General features: G+C 45.9%; 1 protein-coding gene across 2 annotated transcripts; it reads right to left on the bottom strand.

Moving 5' to 3' along the window:
- Window positions 1–1,443: 1,443 nt before the first annotated feature.
- NEK9 (NIMA related kinase 9) lies at window positions 1,444–23,624 on the bottom strand. Of its 2 annotated transcripts, XM_054380662.1 has the most exons (23): window positions 23,436–23,624; window positions 23,036–23,065; window positions 21,603–21,780; window positions 18,576–18,631; window positions 17,976–18,046; window positions 16,012–16,117; window positions 13,818–13,949; window positions 12,759–12,869; window positions 12,149–12,213; window positions 11,167–11,217; window positions 9,897–10,089; window positions 8,534–8,678; window positions 8,103–8,303; window positions 7,653–7,699; window positions 5,946–6,101; window positions 5,446–5,554; window positions 4,742–4,903; window positions 4,249–4,419; window positions 3,967–4,026; window positions 3,233–3,423; window positions 2,825–2,989; window positions 1,963–2,175; window positions 1,444–1,567 (listed from the first exon to the last, which is right to left on the bottom strand). In XM_054380662.1, exons 1-23 carry the CDS (start codon window positions 23,622–23,624, stop codon window positions 1,445–1,447), a joined length of 2,925 nt encoding a protein of 974 aa, XP_054236637.1. In that variant the 3' UTR covers window position 1,444. The 2 variants fall into 2 exon arrangements, with proteins under 2 accessions (XP_054236637.1, XP_054236638.1); XM_054380663.1 differs by lacking the exon at window positions 23,036–23,065.

Here is a 23,624-nt window from a genome sequence, read left to right as displayed (position 1 = left end):
ACAGTCTCTCAAAAGAAGTCCAGGAGAGGTGATTGGATATCCAACTCCAACAAACTTAAGGCAATTCTAGTGACATGCCATTGATGGGGATGGTTTAAGCCTACTGAAATCACAATCCCAGTCTCACAGCAAAGGTGAGAGGGACTGAGGACTCCTTAGAGGCTTCATGTAAGGCAGGGGAGGCTAAGCTGCTCCCAGAGATCCTATCAATCCCAAAAGCTTAGTTCAAAGTTGGTTTGCTAATAAATTTAAGGCGAATAAAATTAACCTCATTCTCTAACAGGAAATGAGCATCAGACCATGCCTCTTCCCATCTCCAATTTCCTTGGGAAAGTCTCTCACTTCTAGAAAGAAGGTGAGTTCCAGAGACTTGATATTCATGGTCATTGGGGAAGGCTGCATCCTGTGACCACAGCACTAATGACCTATTCTGGGTAGGAAAATGCGTTCCAGCTTCATCAAAACACTGAGTGGAAAAACACTGATTATTCCCACACCCACACGGAGCGTGGGCATCATGGGCTGAACGGAACAGAAGCCAAGCAGGGAGCAGCTACAGGCTTCTGCCAGGAAGCTAGAAGCTCTGGCAAACAAGTTGAGCAGCTGGAGCAAGAAATGTGTGACTTAGCCTGAGGCCCAGATGCTTGTCATCTGGTTGGAAGCAGGTGTCTGAAACTGAGAATCAGAGATCCCATCTCAGACAAGCCCCCACTACCACTACTGGAAACGACACCTGATTCACTCATGTCGGTGCATTGCCTGGAAGTTGGAAAGCTCTAGGCACCCAGAATAAAGCCTTTAAACTCTGTCTATACAGGGCACTGGACACAGCCACAGGGCCAGAAGCTGTGCCCCAAGGCCAGGGACATGCTGTCTACCACTATCTCCCTAACAGGAAGATCTCCACTGCCTCCAGAATGAGACACTACCTGCTCTCTCTGCCCTGAGCAGAGGGGAGCAGCCTTACCCGCAGGGCCTTACCATGTGGTAGGGAGAGGATCCTAGTCCTTCACCCCTCTGAAGTAAAGGTGGTGAGTCTTAGGGTTCAGCCAACTTTAGTATGAAACATGTCTCCTCCTCTCATCTAGAGATGCAGTGATGAATACTGAGGTCCCAAAGGCAGCTCCTAAGAAGCAGTGAAACAATGAAAGGGCCACAAGCCTTACTGGAGCCATTGCCCTAATGGGGCCATTCTGCCTCAGGTGCAGAATTGACAGATAAGATACAAAGAGGAGCTGCTGCTGTTTCAATCACTGAGCTGGCCTAGAGCTCAAGGGCCCTTTCCCTCTCAAACTCACTCCTAGTTCATATCAAACGTCCATGGGTGCTGCTCCGGAGCCTCCGGCCTCGCTCCTTGTCTGCGAGTGCCCTGAAGCCAGGAAGCTGCTCTCTGCATTCGGTTAGTGTGCTGTGAAGTTAGATGGATCCTGGTGGGCTCAGGAGACTAGAGGCTGGAGCGGCACGAGTCCGTTCCCAGGAGACACCAGGAATCCGAATCCAAGTCAGGTTTCGGATCCACTTCCATCTCCTCTTTGGCTGTCTGTGTTCCTTTGGAATGAACCTCCACCTGCAAAACACAGAGCAGTTATCCAAACAGCTCTAGGACTATCTGCAAAGAAACGAGGAATGGCACATTTAGTATGAAACATTCCTATTCTCCAGTCATTTGGAACTCTCTGTGACATCTGACTGCCTATTCCTTCTCATCAGGCAAAGTAACAGGGAATCCCAGGTCCCTCAAAGACTGGGCTGTCCTCACAGGAAACTGTCTTCTTGGCTTCATTCCTACCAGAGCAGCTCAAAGAAGGACCGAGGCACCATGCTCAGTCTCCTCATTATGCTTTAAGAGAGACATCTATTAAGAGCTGCTTTCTTCTGCACAGCCTCCACAATCTACATGGGAGACCAGATCAGTGTAGCAAGTCCTGGGCATGGATGTGCACCCAGGTGATGAGTCCCCACCTGCGTCATTCCCTCTGTCCCTCTGCAGAACCGCTGGAGTTGGGCACTCAGACGAACGGTTTCCTGCTGCAGCCTCTTCTGATCCTCCAGACACTGTAAAACCAGGCCTCGGAGGTGCGTCACCTCCACCTGGAGAGCACTGCACATGCAGCCTGCCACAGGAGATGCAGCCTTCCCTTCACTGCATGGCACAGCTGGACTCAGGCAAGCAGGCTGCAGAGACATGGAGAAAGCCAGGCCAGGTTTGAGTGCAAGGCCAGGAGTTATATGTGCCACAAGAAGAAACCAGAAAGGGTCACCTTATTTTGTTTCCCAGCTTCCTAAACTTCTAGCAGCCAAGGTCAGCAAGCTACTAGTTGTTAATCTTCAGTACAAAGCCACTAACTTCCACCTTTTTCTGGGAGAGATATTCCTGTCCTATCATCAAAATCCATGTGGTTTACTTCCCCTTCCCTAAACCTGGGATCTGTAACTTCTCTTGGGACTGAACACTCTTGGAATAAGGTTCTCAGTGATTTCCTACTAGTTCATTTTCCTATCTCACAGCAATTTCTGCTTGCTAAATTTCTACCTTCCACTAGGCTTCTGGCTCCTAGGTTTCTCTTTTCAAACTGCATTAACTGCATTTTCCCATAGAACTGATCTCATTATTTTCAGTCTCACCAGGCCTCAGCTTTGTGTTCTAAATTCCTGTGAACTGTTCTCTTTGCAGCATCATGTCTGATTATCAATGGCCCTCTTTTCCTCACCCAGATGAATGAGGCCAATCCAATACCTTCTTATCAGCCCTCCCTGTAATTCAAACATTGCCATTTATGGTCCCCAAGAGCTTTTGGCCAACCATCCGTTTGGGTAACATTACCCAGGGCTCTGTTTTGGGCTTGTTTAATGCAACAGGTTCCTCAGTGGCGACTTTGAGTCCTTGAAGTTTCTGGTAAGGAAGAGTCTCTTTCTCAGGCTCTGAAGATGCCATGCTCAGAGGAAAAGGGCTGTCAGGCATGGGGATGAATTCAGCATTCTCCAGCTCCTGGATACACAAAAGCAGCACTGTCAGGCCTGCCTGCCTGCCTTCCGGCAGCTGACTTCATCTCAGTCAATGCACCAACACCCTCTTGTGGTAAAAAAGGCAGCAAGGCCTAAAGGGCTCCCAGTACAGCACCACAGCTCTGCGAACAGAAATGTTTGAGCAGCCCTTAAAGGTGGAAGAGGCCACTTGGCTTTTCCACAGCCCAGATCCCCGTACGAAGGCATTTCTGAGACACTACACTACCTTCCGCAGCCAGCCAGGGCAGGAGCTGCTCTCAGCGCTGTTGCCTCCCTTAGCCTCTGTGGTGCTGATCCAGCCTCCCAACTCACGATCTGCTTCTATGGTTCCCCGAAAGCCTCCACTGGGACTGGAGGTCTCTGCTTCCTGTTCATTATACTCTTCCTCTCCTCCTCCAGTTGTGGAGCTCTGAGCCACTAGCAAACAAGAGCAAAAACTTTGTAGTTTACCCACCTTTCATATTCCTGTTGCCAAACCACAGCAGGAGCAGAGAAGAGGCAGAAATTTGGGCTGAATGGCCATAGTGAGAGCACATGCTAGCAGCATCTCCCTCAACAGCTTGTCTTCTAGCACTGCTTCCAAAAAGGGTTTGTGTGCAGCAGTCTTTTGCAGCTTTATGGCTCCAGCCCTCCCACAGGTCCAAGAAACTGGACTCCATCTCTCCAGCAGCTGCCCCACAGCCTCCCTTTCCTTATCAGCTTCCTTCAGTGAATTCCTCTCAGCTTTTCCTTGTCAAATTGAGTTCCTCAACTATAAAGGCCTCGCTGCATCCATGCTCCTCCTCTACTACAGTTCCTCTTTCCCAGCTTTGGGCTATCCCTTCCTATGCATGGCATCAACTGGATTTCCTTCTAACTCTTCTGTGAGACCTTTCAAAGCGAAACCATGCTGCAGGATCAAACTGCACCCACCACACCGTGGAGGACTTAAACCACAGCTCCCCAGGGCAGGTTACTTACCAGTACCAATGGACAGGCCACTGCTGTTAGAACGGATTGTTTTAGAGTTCAACACCTTTTCTGCAAGAAGAGAAACATGCTTTCAGTCAGGGCGCTACATGGAGAGCAAAACAAATCCTACAACACCACACAATGAAGCCCGTGTTGCAGGCCTAGAGCTCACAGAATCTTGCTGCATTCCCCCACAGCAGCCTGGCCTGTTCCCAGGTGGATTTGTAGCCTAGATCCCAGCAAGCAATACTTCACCATAACCAAGATCCCGAAATTTCATCCTAAACTTACCAACAATGATGATGGTGTGCCAGCCACGGCACGACAGGTCTGGCACATGATGCAATGATCCAAATATTGGCCGAGGCCACGAGGTACAAATATCGGAGCCGTGAGCTCTCTCAGTTGATGTCATGGCCAGACGCCCATTCCCACCATTGCCCCAGGCAAAAATATGGTTGTCTGAGGAAAGAGAGATTCAGGAGCCTCAATTTCTCAGCCTGTAATTGCTGCAAGGATCACTCTCTGCTGTAACTGCTATCCCAAAGTATCTAATCCAACAAACCTCACAGGCAGCCATCAGGCTGGCACTCTGCAGTGCCACGGACAGCAAACGCTCAGTGCTGCACTGGGACAACTACCAGACTGCCTCAGCCTAGGAGGATTTCTTTAGCCCACTGCAGTGCTGCAAGGGTAGTCTAGGAAATGACCAGTGGGAGCCATTTAACCACCCTGCAGATCTAATTCCAAGAAACCCACCACAACTTTGCAAAGACCCACTCACCGTCAGTAGCAGCTATGGTGAATTCATCTCCACATGAAACCCTGATCACCTGCTTACCCCCCAAGGGGCCTCCCAGCAGGTTAATTCCCAGGTGCTTCTTATAGTCCCCAACACCAAGCTGTCCGCACTTGTTGGAGCCGAAGGTCAGCAGGCGGCCTCGCTCTGAGAGGGGGAATGAGGAGACAGTCACAGCAAGGGCCCAGCTGTGGAAGCAGCCATGCATGCACAGAACTAGCAGCAACAGCCCATGACCAGAAAGGACTCTGCTGAGAAGCCAGCCAGGCTGGGAGAGGACAGTGCCAGTCAAGAGGAATGCCTTTAGCCTGGAAACACCTCCCCACTTCCTTCTCCCAATGCTCCCCTTTTTTGATGCTGGGAGGTGGGACTCCCTCAGAGCCCTGTGAATATTGTCAGCTGGGCAGAGCTTAACTCAGTCAAACAATTCCTTTGCCATCCCAGACCGTGATTCTTTCCTAAATGTTTTTTTTTTCTTCCCCTTTAAAGAAAAGAGGAAAGCTGACCCAGAAGATGATGAGTGTCTGCTGACCAGGAAGCAATACTGCTGAAGGACAGAAATCCTGGGTTCCTGGAGCAGGCATGAGCCCTGCTACCAAGGGCACAACCCTCAATGTCAAGGGTCAGGCCAAAAGGTGATGTAAAATAACTCAGCAACCAGTATTCACTTCTTAACACACAGAACTCACCATCAATGGAAGCTGTGTGTGTCTTCCCTGGAGAAATGGTGCGGATCTTGTAGAAGGACAGTTGCTTGGCCAAAGTAAGCGAAGTGGCGTATGGCACCTCGCAGTATGTCTTGAGAAAAGACATGGGTAAGCACAGAGTGAAAAAACACACATTCATCAGCAAATATCTACACAAGCAGGTCTTGGCAGGCCACAACATCAACCCAGAAAGTCCCACCATGAGTATGTTAGAGAACTGCCAGAATCTGTGTCACTGCCTACGTCACCCTGGAGCAGCTCACGGTCTGCTTTGCTACCTCACATCTGACGTAAGACCACAGCACAGACAGGAAACTGAGGAACAAACTGCCTCTTCCCTTAATCCTAGTATCCATTCTCTTGGATTGGAACTAATAATCTGGTCGAAAGCTAATGAACACTTTTTCGCTGTCACAGGACCTTCATTTCCCCATATGCTACTGACTGCTGGGAGCTGGAGCCAGGGACCTAAATGCACTTACATCATGGTTGATTATCCCTGAGGTGCACTGATTCAGGCCCAGCTTGTTGAACTCGTTGAGTCCACATGCCAAAACTTTGCCTGTCTGGGTGAGCAGGAAAGTCCCATCACAGCCACAGTAAACAGATACAATGGTTAAGGTCTTCGGAACATCCACCTATATGGAATAAATTACAGAATCACTGAGGCTGGAAAAGACCTCTGAGATCATCAAGTCTGGCCCATGACCTAACACCACAACATCAGCTAAACCATGCCACCAAGTGCCACATCCAATCTTTTCTTACAGACCTCCACCACCAAGCTGAGCAGTCCATCCCAGTGCCTAATCAGCCCTTCTGTGAGGAAGTGCTTCCTCATATCTAACCTAAACTTCCCCTGGTGCAGCTTCATACCATGCCCTCTTGTTGTGTCACAAGTTGCCTGGGAGAAGACCCTGACCCCCACCTGACTACAACTTCCTCTTAGGTAGTTGCAGAGAGTGATAAGGTCCCCTCTAAGTCTCCTCTTCTCCAGGCTGAACAATCCCAGCTCCCTCAGCCTTTCCCTCCAGCCCCCTCACCAGTCTCGTTGCTCTCCTCTGGACCCACTCCAGCACCTCAATATGCTTCCTGAAGTGAGTGGCCCAGAACTGCACACAGTAATCGGGGTGAGGACTCACCAGTGCCAAGTAAAGGGGCAGAATTACATCCCTAGTCCTGCTGGCCACACTACTCCTGATACAGGCCAAGATGCCTTTGGCCTTCTGTGTCGCCTGGGCACATCGCTGGCTCATGTTCAGCCAGCTGTCAACCAGCACTCCCAGGTCCCTCTCAGCCAGGCTGCTCTCCAGCCACTCATTCCCCAGTCTGTAGCACTGCATGGGGTTATTATGGCCCAGGAAAATGAAAATCCCAATGCCTATTACATAGAAGTTGGCACATGGAAAAGATCTGGGGTTAGAGCAGTGATTCAGCCAGTTGGGGCACTGACAACAGCCAATGCAGTTGTTTTGAATGAAGGCTTAAGAATATCATAGAAGTCTGCAGCACACTGAACCTCCAGTCACAAGGCAGAAATTGAAAGCATTCCAAACCTTGTCTGCAGACAGCAGCAAGCCAGCACAGGAACCAGAAACATGGTGCACAGGCATCCTGGCCAGCTGGAGTCTACAAGCACCAGACCCAGCTAGCTGAGCAGGGCTGGTTCTAGGCTATGTGGGTGTAATACTGTGTGATCACAGGTATTTGGCTTCCAGGTACATCTTTCTCCTTCTTGTTTGTAACCTCCAATGGGTTAAATTACCTCAATTACACCTAGCACTGTATTTCAAGAGTTGTTCTACTTTCAACTCATCTTTAACTCATTATATCAAATTCAAAGACTCCCAGCCCTTTGCACTGTTCTGAGTTTCCTCTACAGACCTGAAGCAAGCAATTTGATATTTCCTACTATGTTTTCTACAACATTAAGTTGGGCATTTCCAGTTCTGGCATGGAGAACAGATCAATGGAACTGTAAGTCATTATGCTGGCTGGTTTAAAAGTGGCACATTCCTTTGCCACGATCTCTAAGGACATACGAAGCAAAATAAAGTGAGGAAGTTAAACCCCTTGCAAACTCTGTATGATACCTCAGAAAACCCACCTGAGCCTCAGTTAATATTTCCAAAGAGCAACTAATTTGGATCTATGCCTATGCAGATCTTCAGAAGCAGTCACAGCCCTACCTTCTGCGGGGTATAGTGATCTTCTTCAGAATCCAAGCCCAGGCGCCCTGCATGGGTGAACACACTGCAGTCAGAAATGTCCTCATGAGGTGCCCATCCCTAAGCAATGCTACTGCCTCTCTGTAGTCCCAAAGGAATCCCCCTGCACAACCAGAAACCTGCTCCCCTATGGGCACCACTCCCCACCAGTCCTCAAGATAATCCAATCCCACTCACAGAACAACTGCCCTCCCCAAGGAAGCCAAGCAGCACCCTAGAGCTTCCCAGAGTAGTCTCCAGGACTCAATCCACAGTTCCTCATTCTTACAAGGAAAGAGAGCCTCAATAAACGATGTTCTCTGCCCCCAGGATGTACCAGACAGCCCTCACACAGGCCTTGCATTACACACATGCATCCAGCCACTTTCTGGAGCAGCCATGTCCCTTTAGGTTCCAGGAGATGGTACCTACCATACTCTCCGCAGCCCCATGTGTACACTTCTCTGTTCCTGGTCAGCACTGCCACATGGTTATCTCCACATGAGACCTGCTCCACAGGGTTGGTAAGGAAGAAATCCAGCTGCAGGGGCTCAAGTACCTCAGAGCCATAAGCCTTGTCAACACCAATGCATCCATAATAGTCTGAGCCAAAGGCATACACCTGGCCCTCATCTGAAGGACACAAGGGAAGCTTGGTCAGCACACAGAGCTGTGTATTAACCTCTAAGGACATGGCCAGAGCAATTTCTTCTCTGTAACCATGGTTCTCTTTAGTGCAGAAAGGTCATCAGGAGAATATGGAGTCCTTCCTTGTTCACATTAAGGCAGATGATCTCACACCACAACCTGCAGCTATTTCAGGCCATCAATGTCAAAAAATCTTGGGTTGAACCTGCTCTCACCTGTAATGCACACTGTGAAATCATCTCCACAGGACACCTGGCGAATGGCTTTTCCCTGCAGCTTCTCAACATGCTTTGGCTGCCGGTAGGAGGCTCTGTCTCCATGTCCCAGCTGCCCATGCAGCTTGGTGCCCCCCTGCATGTTCTGCAAGACAGAAGCACCTGGTAAGGTTACGTATCCACAACTGCAGAGACAGCACCAATAAATACAATGCTTCAAATGAACAGAAGACAGCAAAGAACAAGAGAAAGTGTGGTAGCTACCTTAGGGAAGAGGCTGCTGCCTGCTATGTGGCACAACAGCAGGCAGCGTTCTAAATGGCAGTACAGGTGTTCAGGCAGCTATGCATGAACAAGGAGTAATCCAGTCTCAGGCCACCAGCTGGTGAGGAATCCCTGCTCTTTTCTCATCTGCCTGGCTACAGAACCTGATCCCTGCTGCAGGATTGAAATTCATCCTTCTTTTCTATGTTATAATGGCCGCAAAGAAACCCACAGCATGAAATAAATGTCACTGAAGTGGCCAGACTTATCAACTCTACAGGAAAAACAAAACAACTCTGAGTAATGTTGAAGCTAAAATTAAAATATTAATAGCCAGCTGAAAGTTTTCAGTGACTTTTCTTGCAGAACATCCAGTAAATGACTTCCACTTGCTCTCTTCACATCTGGATCTCCTTCTTCTCTCACCCTCTACCAGTATTTTCTCACCTGTTGTAACAGATTTCTGTATCATCAATACAAAGGCCTGTGGAAGCCTGGAGATGCAGAATACCTCCATGTCACTAACCACCTAAGCCTGAGAAGACTGGATTCAAATGTTTTGAAGGTATTATATGCTATCATTTTTTTTTATTGACCTTTAAACTACCAGAGAATTTCCACTCATCATAAAAAGCAGAGTTGTTTAGTATAAGACATCTCTGGTTTCACCTACAAGCTGCCTTAGTGATGACATCTGTATTACAGTGATGTTACTCATCCCACCCAGTCTAATCTTCGGGAACCTTCCTCAAGAATACATAAAGCAAACAGAGCATTACAAAGCCTCCAGTGCATCTGCAGTAGTCAAGAAGGGGAAGAAAAGATGTTTGACTCAGTGTCTGAGCCTGCAAGTCCACCACCTACAATCCTCAAGAGCACAGTCTCCAATACACTTCCTGTCATGACAGGAAAGCCTCTCCCAAACACACTCTTGACTGGGAAGAATTGGGTCAGTCCCAAAGCAAATGGCCTTACAGTGTCCACTGCAACCAGATTTGTCCTTTTCCAAGCTGCTTGTCCATCTAATTCTAAGCTTGTAAACAGTGAGCAATCTGCACTCTCCCACCCGCAGCCCCTTCCTGCAGTTTCTCTCACTTACCACCCACGTGTAGAGCTCCTTCTCCACTGTCACCACAGCAAAGTGAGTGTTACCAGCACACACCTGGCGTGCACTGCAGCCACTTTTGATGGCGTCCAGCTTCTGGGGGGTGGACTTCCCACCCCCCCAAACATACACCTCACTAGTGCGTGAAGTCACCACCGCAATAGGAGCCTCATTCATGGTACTTGACCTGCACAAGACCCCCCCCAAAACACACATGCTTTTAATAACGAGTTTGTGTTCACTGTAATCACTCAATTCCCTACAGTTATCAGTTTCTCCTTCAAAACCACTCATAGGGGTGTTGGCCTAGATGACCTATCCAGAGGTCCCCTCCAACCTTTACCTGCGACTCTTTGTGGAGGGGCTGCAAGGCCTCGGCTGCTAGAGAGAGACTCAGGACAAACCTCTTCTCAGAGCAGCAGAGAAAGTAGCCTCCAGGAAGCATTGGGAAAAGCTTACAACCCAATTTTAAAAGACCAGGGCTTTCACTGAATGGCCACGGAGCTGAAAAACAAAACCCTTACAAACGGTCGTGAAATCTTGCTCAAAATACAGAAGCATCCAAAAGCTTCTAACTTCCCTCTCTAAATTAAATTACAAGCTTCTGAGGGCAAAAAAAACCTGACTCCTTAATGCAGTTAAGAATCAATTCACAAGCAGACTGCAAAATGGAAGTTATAATCAAAGAAAACAGTTTGGGAGCAAGCCAGGAAGTGAAGAATTTCACATAAAGTGCTCAGATACTACTTCCAAGTTTATGAGGGAAAAAAGAGAAATCTGATAAATCAACAAAAAAACATCTCTGTGTGTCACAGAAGCTATCTGTTTCACGGAGCAACCCTGCTTACAGGCTTGCTGCAGACTGTGGAGAATCCCTGTATATAAGCAGTTTCATGAAAAGTATTTATATTTACTTAATATTCAACATTCAGACAGTCATATTCCTCCTGTTTCAAGGGAATCTCTGTCAAAAGTGGGATTTACTTTACATGCTCAGATATGCAGGCTGTAAAGTAGGACAGATGAGAGCTGTATGGGACTGCTGAGGAAAGGCTCCAGCCATACCTAAAAGCAGGATATTAAAAGGCAGAATAAAACATGGGACAGTAACTATGTAACAACTATGTCCATTTCCTGTCATTTAGGGATCTTCTAAACTATACTATTCCATTAAAATTGTCACAGGCTAACATTCTCTGCAAAGTTCCTCTCTGGACAGATCTTCTCTCCAGACTTCCTTTCAAACACATGCCTAAATAATTACCTTGGTCGCTTATTTGGCCCATTAAGCAGTGTAACTTTCTCTTCCATCTCCCTATGAAAGGAGAAAAAGCATTTTAGGAAACAGTAACTTTGCCCAGAGCAATTTACTGACAAGCTGCACACACAGACTGCTTTCCTTTCCAACCAAATGCTGCTCCCTCTTGGAGGAAACGTGGCAGCTGTTTACCAACTCACAGCAATACACAGTAAGTAGGGCAGAAGTAATGTACTGTGTAGCTCCAAGAGAGCTGAGGGCAACCAAACCACACATATACTAGAATGTGGCCAACCAATACCCATGTTGCAGAAGAAAAACCTTAAATGGCTAAATATCATCAAGATTTGGGCTTTTACCAGTGCATACAGCAAGACAAAGGTCCAATTTTGCTGACCACCAAGTAGAAGACTCTTGGTATAAACAACTAAGCCTGCTGTTCCCAAAGCAACCAATGTGGGATCCATAGAGTCCAGAACTATGGTATAGCTGTCATAAAAAGATAGCACATGCAGGCTGATGGTCAAAGAAAGCTAAAATGGGTCACTTTCAATGCAACTCTCACCAGAGGAGGGAGGCCACAAAGAGAGAAAGCAAGAGTCTCTGTTGCATGAGGTATATATGTTGGCACACTGTTTCAAATAACTATAGGAGGAGCTTTAGGACCCTTTGGTTCACAAGAGATTTGAAGAGCAGGCACCAGCATTCCTCAAAGGAGCCTCAAAATGAAATGCCTGAAAGTTCTCAATACAACAGCTTCTAAGAAGATGCAGAGACCTATCTCACCACACCCATGCACCATCAGAAGCCAAGACAGCAAGAATGCACTTTTTTCCTAGAAAGGATGATGTGTACTCCAACAACTGCCTCACATCAGGCCAAATTAACTTGAGGACTTTGCTACAAAAGCATAAAGCACCTTAGCTGGCAAAAACCCTCCTGTTCTCTCAGATACCTGTCCAGGTTTCAGGCAAGACCATATGATTACCTCCTGCGCTTACTGAGCAGTGGATGTTCAAGCAGCTCATCTGCAGTGGGTCTCTTCTCTGGATCCTGGAAGAAGCATCCAACACGTCATTCCCTGGGAAATGCTCACCACCTGCAACCACATCTTGAGCCAGAAAACCTAGTTCAAGCCTGCATGGACCTCCTTCCCAGACTCCCTTTAAGATTAATTTAAACACTGGGCATGAGTAGGGAGAAATGCCAGGAACTGCAGAAGGTACTTCCACGCTCTGAAGGTATCAATACTATGTTTGCTTCCAAGAAATTAATTCCCTACAGAAAGCCAGAAACTTAAGAGACCATACTGAAAAAACGCTCCCACCTCCACAGCACTGTATTAGAAAATAATTGCTTCTGCCAGCCCATTAAATGATTGTCATCAGAGAAAACCCAGCACCTCTCCAGAGCCTGCAGGACTGAGTATGTTGAGACAATGACTTCAGGGCACTAGAGGAAGCCCAGCCTTAGTAATGCCTCAGGCTTCACAAATTCCCCTGCATGTTGCAACAGGCAGGTCATCCCCTTCACTCCTGAATTATGTGGCTTAGGCAGCTGGGAATGGGTGTCTGAAAATGTGGAAATATTTCTCCAACCTGATCAAGGCAGGAATTCACCATCTGGATCAGTTCCCAGGAGTAGACAGTGGAATCGACCTCCATGGCACGATTTCCCTGTACGATCTTCACACAAAGGTTCAGGGGATTCTAAGCAGAAACCAGAAACCAGCTGTAAAGGAACTGAACTGGACAATGTGTCCAATGGAGAGAGATGCTACAGGTCATCATTATTTTCTGATTCCTTCTCTGATCAGGACATGTCCTTCTTTTTCCCTGCCTAGCAGATTCTCCAGAAACCTAGTAATAATTTCTGAAGAAACAGTACCTCTGATAGCTAGGACTTAGCAACGACACCCAGGTTTTCCCCAGATGCCCTAACAGTACAGGAAGGACAGGTTTTTCTGTGCATGGAATCACCTGTGCAGCATACTGCCACTGAAACACTGCACAGCAGCCAAGCTACTGGGGGCTCAGCAGCCATGGTGCGAGGAAGTCAGGCGAAGATGGAATTCTCACATTGGCTCTTGGAGGGTTACAAAATCTTGCACCATGGCAGCTAGCAGCTTTTCCCATCTCATAGCACAACCTGGTAAACGACAGATAACAGCCAGCAATGCCTCCCTTTCACCCTCCCCATGCCAACTTCACCACACTTCTCTTGCACCCAAACTGATAAAGTGCAACAGAATTAAATCCATGAAATCCAAAGGCTGGAAGTTTTCTCTACAAAATGCTGCACAGAAAATTCGCAGCTAGTAATGCTAGAAAAAAAAGCAAAAAGACTAGAGTCACAAACTTCCCTCTTGCAGAGAGAAGGGTGTTTCATTCACAGCTATGACACAAACTAGCACATGCATGCGGTAAACCCAAGGCTGCAGACAAGGGTGGGTTTGGTAGAAGCCAGAGAGGCATCTGAAATGCAGGGTAGGGGAAATCACATAGCCATTCTCTCAGCACTCCCAGGCCACTGCTTTCTTAATTAGTAGATTTAAACAACAATGAGAGAAATACAAGTTAAGAAAGTTATAAGCCAAGTGTGACTCTTAGGGTGATAAAAAATAAGGTTACTCAGTCCATCCTGGTTTGCAGACTTACAGTAGCATCAAAGGTCCTCTTCAGAGTAAGCAGCTCAAAGATGACACAGCCCACAGCCCAAATATCTGATTTGAAGTTGTATTTCACACCCTGGCAGAGTTCTGGGGACATGTAATATGGAGTTCCCACCAGCTAGGAAAAAAGAACATTTAAAAATCAGAAATGATTAAGCAGCCTTCAATTCAGGAGCTCTGCAGCCATCATGTTTATACAGGCCTGTGAGCATCAGAGCTAGACACAGCTCTGGCACAGCACTGAAGTGACATAGATAACACACCCCAGGACAGAAGGATGGGATAGGAACAACAGGCACTCTTCATCCACAAGCCTGTGCTTGAGTTTCTTACAAGACGCTAGATGCCTCTCTGCTCAGATCCTGATGGGGTACACACTTCTCAATACAGCAATTGTCATGACAACACAGCAAGGACTTGGCCTTCTCTTAAATATGGTACACTCAGAGGTAATAGGGGGCTTAAATACTGAGCAGGCATATGGAAACCCTCACAAGAAACTGAAGGAACAGGGCTCTAGCAAAGCCTCCAAACACAGATGCCAGCCCATAGCAATGGAGCCACTCTGTCTGATCACAAGGTACTGCCAGGATAAAGGCTATTTTGTCTCAAATGAAAGAGGGGTTCCTTTGGGGTCAAGAAAATAGAAGGCTTGCTTGAGTATCATCTGAAAGGCTTTCACTTCGGAAGTGGGTTCTCTTGAACAGCTAGTTTCAGGAAATAAACACCCTCCACCACACACAAAATCCCAAACCCCAGCACTTCAATATAGAAGCCCTCCTAGGTGCAACTGAAATTGTGCCAAACAAGACACAAACATTCTACAAAATTCATAACTTGGCTGCTACAATTACAAATACTGTCAATAACATGTTTTGCATGAAAAGGCTTCCAGACAGCCACTGGTCACTAGATCACAAACTGAGCACCTAGCCTAGAGCACAGCCAACCTATACAGAATGAAAGACAGCTGAAGGTATGTAGTTCAAATTTTTTCAGATGTTAAAAAGGAAAAGACCTTGCAGGTGTAGATGAACACAGGCAAAAACAAAGCTGCAAACTCCTAACACAGACTGCACCTTCTCTAAAAGCCAAAAGGGCGTGAAAATTTGACAAAACAGAAGTGATTTTGCTTAGAGAGGGCTTTATGCAGCAGCCTACTTACTGTGTAACTGCACAATAGCACTCCTGTTCTGGAAGGAGGCTGGCAAGTATTTAGCTGCACATCCTAACAGAACACCAACAGCTTGCATTAAATCTAATAACACAGCCTGGTAAGGGGAAGTACAAATTGGCTTGCATCCCAAACTATAATAAATGCTTTTAGGAGAAGAAGCTTGAGACAATGTCTTCCTTTCCAGAGAAACCGATGGAGCTGGGAAATCCAAGCTGAGCCTTTCAGATGTCCGCAATACAGTTTACCCTGTGTTGTAACTCTGGCTGCAAAAATGCTTTCTGGAAAGGTCTGGAACCAAGTCAAGCTTGACAGTCTTCTGGTAAAATTCATCTCTCCTATAAAATCCCTCCCCAACAGCATGACCAATAAACCACACGCTTTATTACCAAAAGAAGCACAATTGCATTTCTTGCTTCTCCATAAATTCATTTCAGAGCCTGAGTATTAAATAAACAGGAGACATATCTATGGCATGGTGCAATGTCAGGCAAGCACATACAAACTACCTTAGATGTAGCTGAGGCAAGTGCTCCTGTTAACCCAGCAGCATGACCAGATTAATCTCCTAAAATGGGCTTAACTACCTTAGAGGGAGAACACTGCACTAATGTGAAAACACTGCTGTCTATGGACCTTCAGACAGCACCCCCTTCAAATTACACAGATTCCATGCCCAGGTACCAGGGTAAGAACAGCAGTGCTCTCTATCACAGCTACACTGGCTTTGGCACAATTCCACGCCCACACTTGCACTTATCTTTGGTCTATTGCTGCTTTGCAGAGAGACAGAGCTCTTAAAGGTAACCTGGGAGCATGGATAACTGCAGGCTGCCACAGAACAGCAAATGTGCCAGTGTTAGTGATGTAACATTGAGGGAAAAGGGAAAGAAAAATCACAGAAAACAAGTAGCAAGAACATACAGCATCCCTGGTCTTCTGCAAGACATGCAGAGATGAAAGAAAAATACACCTCAGTTTGTACATAAAGACAGCAAATACTTACAGTCTCAGCCATTGAGTACTCAGAGTTCAGCTTCTTTGCCAGCCCATAGTCTCCCAATTTAATCAGGTTTGCCTTGGTTAGAAAGATATTTAATGTCTTTATATCTCTGAAAGAAGAAAAACAAATGCAAATACTCAAATGTATTTTTGGATTTCGCAGTCTTCCACACACTACTCTACCTCCCCCTCAAAATGCTTCTACCCTGCCAGTATTTGTCTCTCATGCACACAAAGAGCTCTCCAAAGGCAATTTACCTCAAGTCCTGGCATAGCAACTGCAGTTACCCATATTTTATCACATCCTCACATAAAACACAACACAGTCTAAAAAAACTCATGCTCCAGACACCTATGTAAAGGCCACAGATCAAAGACAGTTCTTTCTTCCTCTCAGTCTCTTCTCATATGAAAGTCATTGAGCAGGTCTTACTGTTCCTTGTTTTATAAACAGAACCCAAGGCAGGAGTCACTGAGCTCCCTAAAAGCATAAATGTATGCATGAATATGTATATATGGAAATATACAAGAGAAGGTGTGAAAGAGATACCACTCCAGAAATTGAGCACAACATCTCTCTGCCTTACACCTCAGAACCAACTCTTCCTAACAGAAATATGCTACGCTCAGAAGGTAAAGGCTGACGGCCACAAAAAAAAAAAAAAAGCTGCATTCCAAAACTCATTGGAAACATGGAGTCATTTAAATGCAGTTTCACAGATCAATACAAGAGGCTGCAAATACAGAGAGGAAGTCCCCACAGTATGATATGCTTCCCATGGCCGTAACACCCTTCGTAACTTCATAACACTCCCTTCTCCTAACATACCATCAACTACTTCCCAGTTGTGGATCAGGCAACATCAAGTAAAGCAGCACTTTGCACTCATCCACTTGGGGCATCGCAAAGTCCTGGGTCACTGACAATGTCTGCAGCAGGAGGAAATCACTGCAAACATTTAAATAACTGTTAAATTCATTATTAGGGAAGGATGTGGGGCCACACATGTTCCTCAACTGTGAACCCTGCTGTGAAAATGGGCAACAGAGATGGTAAGCAGGAAACTCCGCTGCAAAGAAGGACAGACATGACATCTGCTTTAGGTCAAAAACAGCACTACTTTGTTGAGCATAGGGTACCAATCCTTCATTAGCAAGGCTTCCCAAACAGCAAAGATTTAGGAAGGCAGCAACCAGGACGCTCTCTCACAGAAAATATCTTCACATAACTATGCTCATTAGTTGGAGAAGAACGTTGTGCAGCACAACCATGTTGGAAACAGCTGTTTACATGTGCAGTCCTCTTCAGAACATCATGGCCTTCCTGAGGCACATATGAGCCATGAAATTTACCTCTTCCAAATAGAAAAGGGCAACAGAAAGAGGTAATTAGCAACACACTGAGATCTCAGAGTCAGTGTCAAAATTACCATTACAAGCTAACAAGCTATGTTACTTCCTTAAATAACAGGCAAGAAATAAGATTGAGCCAAATACAGGACAAATCTTTGCACAGCAATGCACCAACACAAATTCTTCATCACTACTAGCCTCCAGGAATTACAGAAAGATGTGCATGTTGATTGGAAGATGTTAGGAGTGGTTAGGAAGCACCTTTGGCCTGTGGCAACTGCTCTTCCTACCCACTTTAGCAAACATTATTTCTTTGCTATGGCAATAAAGGGCCAATTTACTTCCTTTATACATGGATTAACTCTTTGTTCACAAAGCTGCAGCATCAAACCCAGCAGTTTAATTTTCATAGACAATTTATTGCACATTCATCACAAGATGGGTCCTAGCCCAATAAAAATTCTTTATGGAAATTATATTTAACATGTAGGCAGTTTAGCTGTGCTTTGGAGAGAAACTCAGTGCTTGCTTTAAACAAAGGCTACTCAAAGAAGTTCTGCACTCACTTCCATGAAGTGCACCAATTACTTTAGCTTTATTGCATGCCACACTTACCTGTGAAGAATTCCTGCTCGATGAATGCAGCTCACAGCTGATGCAATTTGAAAGAGATACCAAACCACCATCTGCAAAGGCAGGAATAAAAGTCCTGTGAGGCTTAAAAAAACTCCCAAACCTCTGGAATATGAACTGTGACCATTTAATACTCACAATCAGCCAGAAGGCCTTAGAAGTCATTATAAGCTAAATAAGTATAATCATTAACCACACCAGCGTAAGAGGGAAGCAGACAGCAGAAAATAACGTTTAAAAAACAAACAGAAAAGAAAAAGGAGTAAGAAAAAAATCTCTGGTGAAACAGATTTGAAGTTGTTACTCAGAGAAGAACCTACAAAATTATTAAGATGACAGAGATCTGAGTATCAACCAGGAAGAAATGGAGAAAGAGGCTTTAAAGTTACAAGTTAGCCAAGATGCTAAGGTGGCCAAAAAGGAAATGAAAAGGTTTCCCATAAGTGCTTGCAATAAGAGACAAAGGATGCCAGTCCCCAGATATACATAGAAAGTCCCCACCAGCACTCCAGGAAAAAGTGTATAAGTAGTCAGATAAGCATTAGGCCAGCCCCACTGCTCCCTCAAACCAGTCCACGTTACCTCTTCTTCAAACAACTTGTCTTTTTGCCGCAGAATCTTATCATAGAGGTTCCCTCCTGCAATTTTAAGTGAGCGAGAAAGACAGAGCTCTTAGTTATCTTAGCATCTTAGTTCATGGCAGCAGTTAATCTGTTCAGATACTCTTGGGAATATTCAAATCCCCTAAGAGATCTGATAAATCACTACAGCTGTCCCCTCAGCACTCTTCACTTAAACTGGTCAGGCACCCACAAAATTAAGTTGTCCCTCCATTTAAGAACGTCATTGACATATCTGAGCTGAAGCAGAGATTATTCTTTTTTAACACCACCATTTAATAAAGTGAATCAGTAAGAAGACAGGTTAGCCCTCCCTGCTTTTTAACCTGCAAGTGCTTCTTGAGATATATAACCATTTATAACCTGTAATCCAAATCATGTGAGACTGTCCTGCTCAGGATTATATATAAACAAATAATACATGAAAAAAGACAAGAAAAAGCAAGCAATTACAAGTTCAGAGCAGTCTCTGAAAGCACATTTCCCCACAAGCCTTTCCCCAGTTACTGCCCAGCCCTGACCTGCCCCTCTCCTTCATCTGTCCTGCCAAATACACTGATGCAGAATGCACAAAGCATTGACAACAGCAGCAGCAATAAAGCCTGCAATCAGCAGGCTCTTTAGACAACCTCAAAATTTCAAGACAGCAGACTGAAAATCAAGGAAAGCTAAAAGAATTGATGCTGCATGCTACATCTGACTCCCTGTCAGATTAGCATCACACCAGTAAATAGCAAATCTCTGATCACGTCCTGTTGCTATTTCATTTCCCTGTTACGTATTTTGCCCTAAGAGTAATGAAACACCATACCCACAGGTGTGGTGCAAGGCAGCTTTCTGCTGTGTGATTTCCAAGGCCCTGTTGAACTGGGGATGTTCAAAGAAGGCCGCAACGGCTCCTTTGTCTCCTTAAGGGATTTACTTCAGATGTCTATGTTAGGCAAATTTTTCTGGTATTCTAATTAAGATACCCTTTGCTTAACTTCTTCTCATTCAGCCTCTCAAGATTTCTTTTTTTCTGACTTATCGACACATTCATAAATTATCTACAAGTCACTCTTCACCATGTAACTGAAGTATTCACTTCTGCTTCCTTCCTAAAGATGTAAATTGTGCAGGCTTTTAGGGAATTCTGTTCCTCATCTCTGATATTTTGCCACCTATTTTGCAGCCTTTCTGAACCAAAGAGCAGCATGACAGCCAAAATCCTATACCAGGAGACCAGTTAGCTCTTAACTGATAAGCAATATTTCTATGCACATATACTAAAAACTAATTAGATCCTCCTTTGTTTCACCTAATCACATCTAACCTTCTGACACTCTCTTTTCCACAAATGTATTTCATAAAGTATTTCTTCCCAAATCTATTTCAGATGTATTCATTGATGTTATCCCATGATAAATCTAAGTGTTATGGTACCATGAGAAACATAGAGAACTACAGGCAAATAAATCAGCTTCCTCCACTGTAATATGGGAACAATATTTACTGAAATTTGAAAGCTCTTCCTTGATCTCCAGAAGATACGTGCCAATTACACACTGAAAACTTTTTATTCTGAGAAGTGTCTGATAGCAACTAGTGCAGTCTTACTTTAAAAATTACTCACAAATTATCTTGGACTTCTGGACTGCAAAGAAAGTCAGAGAAAAAACTATTAACACATTGGCAAAACCAACATCCCTAAGTCTAAACAAGACTCCCTCATTCTCATGTCTCTTGTTCTGCACCACTCAAGACATACTCAGACAGAGCAGGTTGTATATTCATCTCTTGGTTATTGTCCCTAAGTAAAACAGTTTAAAAACATTAACAAACATGTACAGACATCAGTACTACAGCTTCTCTCTATGCCCTCCACTGGATTTATAATGGCCCCAAGCATGCTAGCTTTTCAGGCAGCTAAATAACTCACACAGAACACTTCTAAAAGAAATGGTGCATCCAAGAGCTTACATTCCCCTACTCTGCCATTGGACTCCACCCTGCATAAGAATAAAAAGCAGAGAAGCAAATCCAGCTTTGGCCAACCTGCTAACCAGAGCATCTGACACCCTTCAAAAGTACTTTGCACAACTCTGTTGCCCTCTCCAACCTATCCTAGTGAAAATAATCTAAGATGATAACAACATGATAGCCTTTCCCATCAGAAAAAGAAGTTTCTGCTGATGACTCAAGGCTTAATGCAACCCCCAAACACACACAGCACACCAAGCCACAGGTGCTGTCCTACTCATCCAAAGAGGAACCACATTGCAGTTCAAGGTAAGCACCCTGTTCCAGCAGTATTAGTGGTATATGACCTCCTCTTCCAGCTGTCTTTGAGCAGCTGCAACTCAGATCCTCATATCAAATCCTTCCACCTCTCTCTCCATCCCAGCTGAGACTGTTTCCCCTGCAAACTCGAAATAATACCATCTCACCTACTCTTGGATGGAATTCTGAATATTTCTCCATCATCAAAAAGACCAGATTTAGTAGTAAAAAAACAGAAGTAGATAGCAAAGGGCAGAAAAAAATTCCTAATTGCAGCGTGCCAGTTGATTTTTAAACTTTGATTTATAACTACCAAATGGAAGGTTTTTAAGTGATGCTACTGAAGAACAGCCCCATTCTGTGCTGGCAGAGAGGCCCAAATAGCCTCACCTGACTTTTTTTTTTTTTCCTGTTCTCCTCAAAGAACATAGCAAGGCACATCAGAAGCATGCATTACCAATAATCCATTTTTTCATGGAACCAGCTACTCAGAAGACTCAAAAAAATCATTTACTGCCTCAACTAACTGCTGCTACTTTTTCCTTTGGCACCCAAGACACAAACCAACCAGAAGGGTTCTCAACCTTTCCTTCAGGAGCTAGGCAGCAAAATTCACATCCACTCCTCTGCTTCCCAGAGGTCACCCCAGGAATACCCCTTGCAAGTTCTGCAGGACAGCAGCTCAGCAAGGTGGCAGCCACTTGTTTGTAAGCGGGAGTAGGGACCTCACCATTACAGTACTCCAGCTCAATCAGCAGCGTGGTGTTATCCATGAAGTGGTTGTAGTATGCAATGATGTTCTCGTGCTGCAGCAGGGCAAGGATAACGATTTCGTTCAAAGCATCACGACGCTCCTTTTCTGACAGCCGAGTCAGGTCCACCTCCTTCCACACCACAAGTGAGTCATCCTGAAACAGAAAAACATCTTTTAATTAAAAACACACTACTACAAAGACAACAGTACATACCTTTATAGCAGGAAATTACAATTTCAGGAAAGGCATGAAGACTTTCCTGCCTCTTACAGATTTCAAAGATTCTTCACGACATTAAGTTTTGAGGCTTTCTGTTTATCACTAGGAACAGTGATGGCCTGAAACCAACTTTCTAGATGGCCAGCAGATGAAAAAATCCACGAAAAACCACACAACCTAAAAAAACTGTACTACATGGCTTCCAGGGAAAAACAGAGTTTTCTTTGTTTCAATGAAGACTAAACATACTCTAGTTCAATAAAGGGAGAATAGTGCATTTCCAATCCCAGAACCATAGGGTATTGTAGAAGAACATAAGCCATTACAAATATCCAGATATGCCTAAAAAAAAAAAAAAAATAATTCAAGGAAGCGAGAACAGATTTAGTTTGCCCTTGTTAAGCCCACCTGTGCTGGCAGACACAGAGTGACCTGTTAAGTGAACAGTGGTCATGCTTCCAGCTGCTCAGGCCATGATGCCTCGGGGTGCCCTTCCCCCAGAAAGGGGGCAGGCCTGAGGAAAAGGACTTGGGGATGGTGGTCGACAAGAAGCTGGACATGAGCAGACAGTGTGCACTTGCAGCCCAGAAGGCAAATCACATCCTGGGCTGCATCAAAAGAAGCGCTGCCAGCAGATGCAGAGAGGTGATTCTGCCACTTTACTAAGACCGCACCTGGAGTACTGCCTCCAGCTCTGAAGCCCTCAACAGAGGAAGGACACGGATCTGATGGAGCAGGTCCACGAAACCGATTAGGGGGTTGGAGCACCTCTCCTATGAGGACAGGCAGAGGGAGCTGGGGTTGTAAAGTCTGGAGAAAGCTCAGGGGAGACCTAATCACCACCTTCCAGTACCTGAAGGGGGCCTGCAAGAAGGCTGGAGAGGGACTTTTTAGAGAGGCCAGCAGTGATAGGACAAGGGGCAATGGTCTTACATTCCAGTAGATTTAGACTGGATGTTAGGAAGAAGTCCTTTACAATGAGCACCTGGAACAGGTTGCCCGGAGAGGTGGTTGAGGCCCCATCCCTGGAGATATTCAAGGTGAGGCTCAATGGGGCTCTGGGCAATTTGATCTAGTTGAGGATGTCCCTGCTTACTGCAGGGTGGTTGGCCTGGACCACCTTTATAGGTCCCTTCCAACCCAGGTGATTCTATGATTACGCTAAAATGCTTCGACACGAGACAGTTACCTGTATAAGAGGTCCCCGTGTCCTCTGTGACTGAAATAAAACATAGAAAAATGAGGAACCTATTAGCATCAGAAGACTCTCCATCTCCCTGTACAACTTTTGGGGACCAAGAGACTGGTGGTGCTCAAACGTGCTGAAGCCCAAACCCCGAGCCTCTCCACACCGAGGGCTGAGGTCATCGCTTCACAGCCCGGCTGTTCTGCGAAGCTCTGGTGCCGGGCGCTGTCACTCCCTGAAGCGAGCCCCTCTGCGGCTCTTAGGGCGCTGGGGCCTCCAGGCACCCAGCCTCTGGAAAGCGCCCCGCTCGTCCTGACAGCGGCCCCTGAGCAGGACCGTCCTCCTCGGGGAGGGGAAAAGGAGGAGAGGGGCCTCTCTCCCGCAGCCCAGCGGGACAGCCTACCTCGGTGCGGCGGTAGAGGGTGGCCTCGCCGAAGGCGCCGCGGCCCAGAGTGCGGATGGGGATGTAGTGCAGCTCCTCCTGCTCGCCAGGCAGACTGCCGCCGCCGCGGGAGCCGCCCCGGCCCGAAGACTCGCTGCCGAAATCGGAGCTGATGGAGTCGCAGTGCCGCTCGTACTCGCCCAGCGACAT

Source organism: Indicator indicator, chromosome 4 (genome assembly GCF_027791375.1).
Source record: "Indicator indicator isolate 239-I01 chromosome 4, UM_Iind_1.1, whole genome shotgun sequence".
Classification (NCBI taxonomy): domain Eukaryota; kingdom Metazoa; phylum Chordata; class Aves; order Piciformes; family Indicatoridae; genus Indicator; species Indicator indicator.
Note: the sequence above shows the minus strand (reverse complement) of the source record. Positions and strands in the feature narration are given on the sequence as shown.

Excerpts from the sequence above, each read along its gene's own strand:
- NEK9 (XM_054380662.1), bottom strand. The coding sequence starts at position 23,624 with ATGTCGCTGGGCGAGTACGAGCGGCACTGCGACTCCATCAGCTCCGAT. Across the intron at positions 4,420-4,741 it reads CACCATAGCTGCTACTGACG|ACAACCATATTTTTGCCTGG; the intron begins GTGAGTGGGTCT and ends CTCTTTCCTCAG. Across the intron at positions 2,176-2,824 it reads AGCCCAAAACAGAGCCCTGG|CCTGCTTGCCTGAGTCCAGC; the intron begins GTAATGTTACCC and ends ATGTCTCTGCAG.